Source organism: Coenobita brevimanus, chromosome 66, assembly GCF_032717465.1.
Source record: "Coenobita brevimanus isolate Jiangsu-jjx chromosome 66, ASM3271746v2, whole genome shotgun sequence".
Taxonomy (NCBI): Eukaryota; Metazoa; Arthropoda; class Malacostraca; order Decapoda; family Coenobitidae; genus Coenobita; species Coenobita brevimanus.
This window is the reverse complement of record NC_137019.1, coordinates 32,083,070-32,095,491: the sequence shown is the minus strand read 5'-3', so window position 1 is coordinate 32,095,491 and position 12,422 is coordinate 32,083,070. Positions and strand designations below refer to the sequence as shown.

Sequence of the window (12,422 nt, the reverse complement as noted above, 5' to 3'; positions counted from 1 at the left end):
CGAAAGAAGGATCACGTCATTCCAAGGAGAAACATCACCAACCTGGATTTTTCAGCGCAAGGTAAAGTTCTGATCATCAAGTATCGCTCTGCGAAACATGTGCACCAACACATTGTGTTCAAACAACTCCTAGGATTGGTCAACTTTGATGGGACAATTGATTTACTGTGGGAGCTCTCACTGAAGTTCAAGCAGGAAACCCATGGGTGGCAGGGAATGATGCATATCGTTCATCAAGGATTAGAACACCCAGGCCACTCGTCAACTGTGTTCTTGCCTATGGTTGACTTGTACACTGGAGATAAGACATGCATTCTGTCCATGCTAGATTTCGCTTGTGATGTCGCTTTCAAACACAGTGCTCAACCCATCATTATGTTTGATCAGCCCCTGTATTAGAAGGCTGCAGAGGTCATCATGGATGCACCACAGGGCAGTTACTTGAAAAGCATCGTCTTGATGCTTGGATGTTTTCACACATTCATGAATCTGCTTGGTGCAATAGGTACACTGATGGAAGGTATGGGACTCAGGAATATTTTGGAAGTTATCTACAGTGAAAATGCCATCCAGCATATGATGACTGGAAAATCAGTATAAAGAGCTTTCCGTGGACATCTGCTAGTGGGTAGATGTGTCAATCACCAAGTTGTGTCGAATCTGCTGTAGGATAGCCCACATTTTGAGTCCTTTGTTGAACAGGCAGAAGAATCGTACTCATCCTTGGTGGAGAAAGGAATAACTCTGGAGAACACTGTGGCTTTGGATATATTGACCTAAATCGAAGAAAAGACTACCATGAAGAAGGCAGAACTTAGCACAAGGTCAAAAACCAGTCTCCTGTGGATAAACTATCAGAGAATGCTTCAGACTCCCCGAATGATGATTGAGGCTGATCTCACGGGGTCTAGGACAATGCACTTGCTTGCATTGTTGGACTGCTTGCCAATATTTGCCACCGCTGGGCGCTACAATTATCTGAAATCTACATATTCCTACAACCAAGAAATGTGCCAACTCGAGACCAGGCATCCTGATGTGTTTGACAAATTTTCCAGGGTTTTCATGTAATCAGTTGCAGCAACCAATTCTGGATAGGCCTTAGCTCAGACCTTGTTATTGAGCAGACATTCAAGCGGTTCTTGAAGAGTAGTGGAGGCTTGACCCATGGAAGTGGAATGACTGAAAAATGCAGGTGTTGTGGACCATGTCCACACATATCACATCTGAGTTCAACGACGCCATGCAGGAATTCAATGACCTCACCTACACAACCAGAGAACAACACCAAGAATCAACGGAAGCAAAAGTGAAAAGAGGTCATTCTGACCTGGAGAAGATAAGAGAAAACTCCACCACTTGCACGCAATTCTCTCCAGACTCATCTCTGAGAAACATCATTACTGGTGTAGTTGCCAGAGGGGATGTGAGAGACCGTCGGGAGTGAGATCGTTGGCAAAATGGAGGGTAAGCCAGTTTTGGGGATCTCATTCAAACGGAAAGACCGAGCAAAAACCCGAGCTGACGACTCTGCCCTCAAACTTGACCCAGGTCGAACCAATGACCCTGCTCTGCTGTTCCAACGATTTCTGGTTATGTCTAACACTGGAGATCTTTCACTGGAAGATGCGATAAGCTATGAGCTCAGCTCATTGTCTGCAGCCTTGTTTGAAGCCAAAGACATCATTCACAAAGCTGACAAGCCCCAGCGGGCACATGCAGTCACTGAGATTGCAAGCAAAGAATAAAAAATGCTGTTATGAATTCTATCCCACCAAGTGATCATCGTGTTCTTGACGCTGGTTCCCTGGTCCATTGTTTGCCATGGAGAAGGGACGACAATTATGGTGCCACTGCAAGGTCGTCTGCCGACTATACCATTCGACATCATGGTAAAGCAACTATATTATTTTTAGGTTATAGTGACGGTCCTTCCATCAAGGACAATGCGCATCAACGACGTGCGCGAAACACCCACTCGATTGTCAGTTTCAGTGCAGAAACTGGGTTCGTGGGAAGAAAGGAAGATTTCCTTTCCAGACCGTGTAACAAACAAGAACTTGTTGACCTTGTGATTGATGAACTAAACAAGAAATCCTGCACTGTTATCAGTGCAACAGGGGATGCAGACATGGACATTGCCAAGGCTACAATCAAGGAATCATAATATCAGCCCACGACCGTGATAAGGGAGGACGCAGACTTACTCATTCTCATTCTCTACTATGCTGAGACCAACAATAATGGTCTCTTTTTTCGTTCAGACAAGCCCAAAGTTCCTACGGTGTACTACATCAATGTGATTAAGCGAGTCCTGGGCAGTGACGTGTTTGCAACTGCTGTTCAATTCACGCTTTCACAGGATGCAATACAACTTTGCGCACATATAGTGATGGCAAAATGTCAGCGTTTCAAAAACTTGTGAACGGCGACTCAACTATCCGGACCTGCGCAAATGCATCTCTACTCCCAAATCAAGCAAGCGAAGTCATTGAGAACCTTGGGTGTGAGGTGATGGCAGTTCTGTTTGGTGGCAAGCAGACCAAATCACTTGCGACTTTGCGTTACAATCATCTTAGCAAGCCCCAGAGTATCTCCATCCTACCGAATCCTCGACTAAATACCATTGCTTTAGATTGTAGTCTACTATCACATCATGGTGTGGGTAGGAAAAGAGAGTGATATGAATGCGGTGGATTGGGGATGGATTCTGGAGGACAATCAGTTCGTGCCAGTTATGACTGAGAAGGCTGCTGCCTCGGATTGTCTCCTGCAGATGGCCCACTGCAATTGCAAGACTGCCTGCCGAACCCCACAGTGTAGTTGCAGATGTTATTGACTGTCATGCACACTCGATTGTGGACCATGTTAAATCAAAAACTGTTTAAAGCAAGATAGACAACCTTTACTGGAAGATGAATGTAACAATGACTTGAAAATTTGGTGTGGATCAAAAGTGTTCGTAGAAACGAATTTCATTTGTATTTATATTGTACTTGTAATCACATAACCATAGTTTTAATATTTAATTAGATTCCTAGATTCCCCAAAATGGAGTTATTTACGCCGGGATTAATTGTCGACAGTGATTAACGCCCTGTGCAACTTCATTGTTTTGTGACCATGTTGATTCGGCATCTTGGATTTCAATTATTCAATCACTTCACTATAATTTAAATGTGACAATTAGATGCCTGGGTCCCAACAACATGAATTTAGGCAGATTTTTTTTGTGTGTGTGTGTGTGTTGACTGATGGGGTCACGGGTATTTTCATTGCATGGCGGTCATATTGGTCCACCATCTTGGATTTCACAATTGTGTAATCACTTCACCATAGTTTAAATATGCTAACTGGCTTCCTAAATCCCCAAAATATGGGATTAGACACCAAAATTTCTTGTCTAGAATGTATAATAAAGAAGTAATGGACATCTTAGTGATTTAGTGATCATCTTTGAAATCATCTCTAAAATAAACCATTTCCAGTGGTCAGACTGTGGTAGACTTTTGATATGAAGCACACGATGCTATAGAAAACCACTGAAAAACCTTTTGTAGCAATTTCTGGGGGTCAAACCATAAATGCAGCCGACTATATTGTGGCTTGGTGCTAAATTCTTCATTATTTCTTCTTTCCTTCATTCCTTCTCTCTCTCTCTCTCTCTCTCTCTCTCTCTCTCTCTCTGAGCTGCACGAGAACTGTGTTGTTTATGTGCCGTGCAATCCCTACTCTTATCATGTAAATGATAGCAAATCTCATCTCTAGCTACGTCATCATCCTAGTAAAGTGCGCTTTGTGAGTTCGTGATGAGCGAGCGTTTATACATACGCCTACCAGCATAATATCATCTTGGTGTAAACTTTCAACATTTCGGGTGAGGTAGTTGAACAATAACAGAAGAATAATTAAGCTAAAATATTACCTTTCACGTTCTCTCTCTCTCTCTCTCTCTCTCTCTCTCTCTCACACACACACACACACACACACACACACACACACACACACACACACACACACACACACACACACTCATGCAAAAAATAATGTGATGAACGACAACAACAGCAATAGCAAAACAGATAAACCACAGTATAAAGCCTGACTCAAGTAAGTTCTGGTCACTTCAACGTTTCATACTGTATAACAAAGGTGGAGCTGCCAAGTTTGTTTGTCCCAAATTTAAATCAAGAGATTTTAGTTCGGTGGTGTCCATAATAACCTCAAAGAATGTTTCGGTATACAATGGCTTCGCTCACTCCTGCAAAAGGAGCTGGCCTGTGTTTTGAACAACGCATAAGTATTCCATGGACTGGATGTGCGTATAGCAAGGCTGTGTAGCATTTATCACACGCGCAACATTCAGTTCTCTGCTCCCAACTTGCTGTATCAACGAACTGCGCCGGTAAATGCTTTGCAATTGATTGAATCATAAAACTCAGAAATGGGGCGATTACCCTCAGTGATTTCACCCACTAAACGCAGAAAAAGCGTTCATGTAAAATAATGGGAGAAATATCCGATATTTTTTTGTTAGAATTCATGCAAGAATAGTGTTACAACACGAAATCTTTTTTTTTTACTTTATTTTATCGTGCAGGACGTCAATTGAAGACCATGGAACATTGCACTGGAAACCAAGGATTCCAAGGAGTATCTATGGTCTCATGAGTAAATACATAACTAAAAACAAGTTTTATTAAATGTACCTACTACCTGCTGAAAGAATCTCTTTCAATCTCACATAGTTGAAAAGTTATTAGCCTCTGAAAACCATCGCGGCCGGGCTGTGCCGGCAGTTCATTTTTCAGCTGGATGTAAAGTTTGCTTCATTATGCTTGCTCGCTTTGCTTGCTGAGCTCGCTCACTCGTAATCACCATCATTGTCATATTTCTTACATTGTTCATATCATTCTTCACCTAATTGGGGTAACGCAATTACAACCTTGTTGGTGGTAACTCGCCTTCATTTAATACCAAAAGTGTTGTGCTTGCCCTCTTGAACCAAACAGCAGAGCGTTGGGTATTACTGGGCGTTGAGCGGAAAAAGGATCTAGATCCGAGGCATTCTATGTTTTCAATTTTCTCTGGGTAGTTCCCTGGTGAATAAGGAAATTTCCACTTCATTCTTCCTCATCCTTTATAATGAGCCCTACAACCCCCAAGGAATATGCCGGTATCATTCTCTCCTCCTCAAGCGTAGGAAAAAATAACATGTAAATTTTTGAGAATAATTCAGTATATTATATACTCGTATAATGTTAATGAGTTATTGTTTTCATGCATATGACGCGTTCTTTAGTTCGATGCAAATCATGTGTAACATGAAGTAAATGAAAACTTCGTTTAGGATAAGATTATTCGCCGTATATTTCAAATGCAAGGTTTACCACTTTCACAGTCAATGCTACTGTCAAAAACGATCCCCTGTTCCATCTTAGTATTCCATGTGAAATTTGTATCCCTTTTACAGACACTGCTATTGCCAGCTGTTCATATTTTAAGTGTAAGGTTTTACCCCTTTACAGACAATGCCGCTGCCAGTTAGAGAGATCTTCACTTCTCTACCGTTCTGGACTGTGATGGTAATGTCCTTTGGTAACTGTTTCGTCTTCTATACCCTCCTCACCGAGCTGCCTACATACTTCAGCAACATCCAGCACTTCGATCTCACCAATGTTAGTATTACAAAAATCAGTGATTTATGTTATTAGGCATAACAGACAGCTGAACTCTACTGTTGGCCGTGAGGGGCTGTGTGACCAAAATCTGAGTATTTTTTTCTGCATAATGACTTAACACAGCATTTCACTATGTAATTCATCAAGAGAAGTACAGTAAGCCTGCGTGAGTTCAGATACCCAGTTTCTTTACAATTTAACCATCATAATGCTTTATGCAGTGATAGTCTTTTCACCTGTCCAGTGCTAGAAGTTATTCTAAGAACACATTGTGAACCAGATCTAAAATCTCTTCAAGCACCAAGCATCGCATAGAGAGAGAGAGAGAGAGAGAGAGAGAGAGAGAGAGAGAGAGAGAGAGAGAGAGAATGTAATGATATAAAATACTGTACAGTAAGAAGCCGAATGCTTGAGTAATGAAAGTATGATATTGTATAATTTATTTCACTGGACTTTCTTAGTTCCTTCTGCTTCTGCATTTCGCTTTCATTTATTTAGATCCAACTTACCCTAGTGAAAAAGCAGACTTGGTTTTATTCCTAAAGCCTGGAGTTAAATCTGGCATGCTGCTAACTATACTTGCGGATATTTGCAATAATTGTTTGTTTTTAAACCATCATATGTCAGCAACTATACCACTGAGATAATTCAATAAAAGACCGAGATACTCAATATTCCATCAACTCTACTCTGCACGTGTCCCAAGGTGGTGGATGCGTCGTGGGTCATGTAGGTGAAGTTCAGATGCCACTTTTGGGGTTATGGCAAGATTGTACCCCGATGAGTGTGCCAGTCTGGTTTGGGTCTGTTTGAGTAGCATTCCCACTCATCCTACATACACCCGGGGAAAGTTTCGCGTTACACACTTGCTTTAACGTAAGCTCCATTGAATATGAGGCAGAGAGTTGTGAAGCAGCTGCCAGGCACTCACGTATCTGGTAACTGTGTGACAGAGTGGCCGGGTGGGAGAGATTATTGGAGGAGGAGGGTTAAGGTTCTCTGTGGCAGTTTCAATGGCCAACGATAATACATCCAGTGTATTATTAGTCCATATGTATACTAAAGGACCGATTATGTGCATTAATGAAAAGTGTTACTGAACAATTATGTGTAATTCTGATTTCCAGTAAGAAGGGTAAGTTATGTATCTCGGATTTATTATTCTTTTTTATATTCATACACAGACCATGGAAGAACATTATAATTTGCATCAACATATGCATTATGTTAGGAAAATTATATAAAGAAAAAAAAAAACACCATCCACAAACATCGTACCCTTTAAACTGTCCAGCCACCTTCCTTCACTATAACTGCTTGCTCATGCGAGGCCTTAAGTCAACCAATGTGCGGACGAGACGTGTCCTTGCCCTATGAAGTTTCCAAGCTGCTTCGGTGTGGGCAAGTAGTTCTGTAGAGGTCCTCTCCCTCCGTGGTTCCCAGGTGTTAACTATGTTAGCCCACACATGCTCTATTGGATTCGTATCGGCCCCCTTATTTGGCCATTCCAATAGCTGCAAGTTTTCCTGAGCAGCAAACCACTGTTGCACAACTGTTGCCATGTGTATGGGGCACCGATCCTGAACAAAGATGACGGTCCAGCAGGAAATGGGAAACTCTTGCCACGTAGAAAGGGTAGACAGAAATTCTCCAAAATCTTTATATACTTGTTTGCAGTAAACCTTCCCTAATTTCGATCCACGTCTTCTGCTCCATGGACATCCATCCATCCCCACAAGTTACACGTAACGTGACCACTTCGCCCCCCCTGGAATATATGGGCATGGTGATATCTGTTAATAAAATAAGCGATTATCAGTCTCACAATACAGTCACAGTTGTGTGATACTACCACCTATAGCTGTTAATAGTCAGACATTTTCATTATTTAAGTGAATGAAATTATTTACCAAAATTATAATATTATGTTAATGCATGCAGCAGTATGTTTCATTTCTTTTTGTCACTCAGGGTTAATTACTCTATTATGCATTGCAACTCGATAGTTATAGGCTAATAATATCATTTAATATGACTGTCTGATTTTAAGTTACTTGTCATAAGTGCTGGGGATTCATACAAAATATCTTTTTATTGTGGTCATAGCTACATATTGACATATTAACCCACCCTGTCCCAACAAATTTTCCACCACTGACTCCCCCCAATTCCGACCAATTTTGGATTTTTTTTTTTTTTTTGCTCAAACCCCCGCTTTTGGTGAGAAACATCGAAAATTCATAGAGAAATCGCTCACCTGAGGTTAAAATACTGGATACAGGTAGCTGTACCCCTTACCTTACTGGGTTTTCTATTAGGCTGGCTCCAAAGAAAACGAATTCTATGGGACGGTAACTATTCCACACTACTCATAAATGGTATTTATTTATTTGGTACGAATTTATATGTAGTACCAGAGTATATCGGTTTTCACACAGTAAAATAGGCAATATAAGCATTGTTTCACTCACCAAACACATCAACATACCTTACCTTTCTTGGCAACATTACCTGTTCATCATTTCTGACTGTTTCTTCCTCTCATGCTATGTAAACTTTGTCCTCTACAGTGTCATCGATTGGGGAATCACTCTGGCCTTGAATTTCGTACCATGGCACGACATGTCTTTACTTGCCAGGTCACTGGTAACAGGTGAATTGCCGAGACAATGGCGTGTGGGGGGGGGGAGGTCATGCGGGGTAAGGCATTGTCCCTGCCTGGCTTCTTGTAAAGGAAGGTGTCCCGTGTATACGTACCAAAAATCACGTGCAAAAATTGAAAAATGTGCAGATGACAGACCTTGCAATTGTGGCATGTTTATATACATCAACGGGAGTCACAGTGACTAAACGTTTGGACGTATATATACGTCAACGGGACACGATGGGTTAATACACTAAATACGTTACCTTGTATTATTTGGTCTCCACAAGTGAACTTGGCCATGGGGTCGTGGATGCAAAGATCTTTTCATCAGAGAACGCCACCCTGTTCCAGAATTCTATCCTCTTATTTGCATGAAGATGAGGGAAGTCCAGTCTGCCAGCTCAGTGTTGTTCGGTCATCTGCTCCCTGACAGCGGGATTCCTGCTGTGGATTCCCAGCTCACATAGATGGTTTCTTATGGTCTTACTGGATACGTGAATCCATAGACTGTCATGGATTGCGACTGTTGGCAAAGGGGTCTTCTTGTGAGGCTTGAATGATGCTAACATCATCTTCAGGGGTAGTCAATTGGTGACTCTGTCTATCTATCTATCTATTGCCAGACGCCTTAATTCCGTAAGGGGTGGCCACAAACAAATCGCCTCCATGTCGCTCTGTCCCCTGCCATTTCACTGCCCTGTTCCCAGCTCACACCCTCCTCCCTTGAATACTTCACTCCATCTCTCCATCTCATCCTTGGCCTCTTCCTCCCTCTCCCTCCCTCCACCTCACTCACATACACTCTTTTCATAAGATTCTTACTCTCCATTCTCTCCACATGGCCAAACCACCTTAATGCGTTTCTCCTAACGCTTCCTATCACATCCACATCCACACCATACCGCTTGTTCACTTCCTCATTTGTCAGCCTGTCTCTCATGTGACTGCACATGCTCCTCTCAAATAACTCATTTCCACTGCTCTCACTCTTGACTTCTATCTCTCCAGCAAGGTCCAAACTTAACTTCCATACGTAGGAGTTGATATCACAATACTGTCATGTAGTAGCTTTTTCACTTCCATGCTCACTTCCCTGTTTCTTATCACTGCTTCCACCAGCAACCTTTCTTCCCTGCTGCACCTTTTCAAGCACTTCACCTTCTAAACTTCCATACTTATTCATCACACTACCCAATTACTTGAACGTACATTCTCCATTTCCTTCCATTCCAATCTCACTGTACATTCACTAACTTTACTTCTCTTGAAAACCATAGCTTTACTCTTCCCTACATTCACATATAGATTCCGTTTCTTACACACTCTCCCAAACTTATCCACCAAGCCTTGCAGCTTCTCTTCATCTTCACTTAACAACACGGTATCATCTGCAAACAACAGTACAACGAGTTTCCCAACACTGCACTCTCTCACTAGGGCCGCTGCAACATCCGCTGCCCTACCTTGTATCTCTTTTATAACCCTATCCATATACAGATTGAACAGGCATGGAGACATGACACATCCTTGTGTCAATCCAACCTTCAAATAGAAATATTCACTCAGTTCACCATCCACACGCACTGCAGCCTTAGCACCCTTATACATACTCTTCACGGCCTTCAACAACTTCCCATCTACTCCATAATTTCTTAATACTTTCCACAATCCTTGCCTATCCACCCTTTCATATGCTTTCTCCAAATCTATGAAGGCTGCATACAACTTCTTTCCCTTCTCTAGAAACTTCTCCACTAAGGATCTAACAATAATTATCTGATCTACACAACCTCATCCCTTCCTAAAACCTCCCTATTCTTCTCCAACTAATTCCTCTGTTATTTCCCTAACTCTGTCAATAAGTATCCTACCATATACTTTTCGTATTACACTAAGAAGGCAAATGCCCCTATGTTTACCACACACTCCTTTTTCCCATTTCTGTTTGTGTAGGGGAACAATTATACCTGACTTCCAATCCTCCGGGACTCAACCTTCCTCCCAGGCCAACCTGCACATCTTCCACATCCATTCTACTACTGTCTCTCCCCCATGCTTCAGCACTTCACCACACACTCCATCAATTCCTGGGGCTTTCACCATTTTAACTTTCTTCATTGCTTCCACAACTTCCATCCTACTAATTTCTTCCTCTCTTCTCACATCCCTCCTCCTCCCAGCCATTCTGCAGCCACTTATACTCGCATTACTTTCATTCTCTACATTCAACAGTTCATTGATGTGTTCTCTACATCTGCTCACTTTTTCTCCCTTCTCCACTAGTAATCTACCATTTTTATGTTTCTCTCCCCAACTAACTTCTTTGGTACCCTGTCTAACTCTCTTTACCTCTCTCCAGAACATTTTCTTACATTCCCTCCACTTTACACTCAAATTCCTTCCAGATTCCTCATTCACTCTCTCGTTACTCTTTCCTACTAATCTTTTCACCTCTCTCTTCCTCTCTACATATAACTCTATCTTCTGTCTCTCAACTTCTTCCACGCTCCTGTTTCTCATCCACTCATTATATGTTATCTCCTTTTGTGCCACAGCCTCTCTCACCTCTTCAGTCCACCATGCTGTTCTCTTCATGCTCCTTCGTCTCTTCTTCACCCCACACACCACATCACATGCTGCAGATTTCTTCGGTGAATATCTTACACACACCATCCACGTCCCCCATCTGCTCCAATGTATATTTATTCAATCGCTTTTCCACTTCCCTCTTATATTCTGTCTTTTTTTCCATCTTCTTGTAACATTTCTACCCTCCTTGTAAGAACTACTTCCTCCTGTCCTTCCCTTATTCTGTTTCTCCATTTTGTTTGGACTTTGATTCTGACCACCACCAAGTGGAGGTCCGAAAGGCCACTTCCCCAACCTCTATATACTCTTGCATCCATCACACACCTTCTCATCCTTTCATGCACACACACATAATCAATCATTGCCTTCCATTCATTCATTTCACCACCCACCCTTCTCATCACTCGCCATGTATACCTGTGGATCATTTTGTGCCTGAAGGAGGTATTAGCTATCATCAACCCCCTCCCAGCACAAATGTCCACTAAAGCACTGCCATTTTCATCCACCTCTGCAGGCACACCCCACTCACCAACTACTTCATCCACCTTCACAGTCTCTACTTTTCCATTCATATCTATAATCAAAAACACTCTCTCATTCTTTTCAAACTTTTCTAAGCACGCTTCCACATTTGTCCATAACTCTTCTCTCACTCTGCTTACATGATCTTGCGTTGGCACATTCACGCACACAAATGCCCACATTTGTAGTCCAACTTTCACTCTTACTCACACAATCCTTGAGGCAACTGATCCATACTCTCTTTTGTTTTTCTTCCATATGTTACTCACAAGAATACACACTCTCTCTTTTGCCCTCTCATTCTCACCTACTCCTGCACATATACCCCATCCATACCCTCATTCTTTCACATTCTCGCCTCACCATTTAGTTTCAGTTAATCCACATACATCCACTTTCACACCCTCTAGCACCTGTACAATCTCATTTTCTTTCACCTCATAATTTGCACCTCTTACATTCCATGTAGTTATCCGTATCAAGCTGTTTGTTCGGTCCTTAGTCGTTATCTTTTAGTCAGTCCTGGTCCAAGGCTTCATGTTCGTATTTTTAACCCCTTAACCGCAGGGCGTCACTTTCATGATGCTTGGGAGCAAGGGATCATACTGCGGGGTGTCTATCTATCTATCTATCTATTGCCAGACGCCTCAATCCCGTTTGGGGTGGCCACAAACGAATCGCCTCCACGTCGCCCAGTGCCCTGCCATTTCACTGCCCTGCTCCCAACTCACACCCCCCTCTCTCATATACCTCTCCACCCCATCCCTCCATCTTATCCTCGGCCTCCCCCTCCCTCTTCCCCCCTCCACCTCACTCACATATGCTCTCTTCGTCAGTCTCTCACCCTCCATCCTCTCCACATGGCCAAACCACCTCAGTGTGTTCCTCATAACGCTTCCTATCACATCCGCGGGGTGTCACTTTTGTGATTCTGTGTTATTTTGAATTCGCCCAGGCTTTCAAGTGGTGCCTTGTATCAT

The 12,422-nt window shown here is 42.4% G+C and overlaps 1 protein-coding gene across 1 annotated transcript in view; it reads left to right on the top strand.

Annotated features, from left to right (window-relative positions):
- LOC145405333 (putative inorganic phosphate cotransporter) overlaps nt 1–12,422 on the top strand; it is a 416,371-nt gene that overhangs the window by 278,143 nt on the left and 125,806 nt on the right. The window contains exon 6 of the mRNA XM_080276745.1: nt 5,529–5,678. Within this exon, the coding sequence (XP_080132871.1) occupies nt 5,529–5,678 (150 nt within the window). The remainder of the gene's footprint in view (nt 1–5,528; nt 5,679–12,422) is intronic.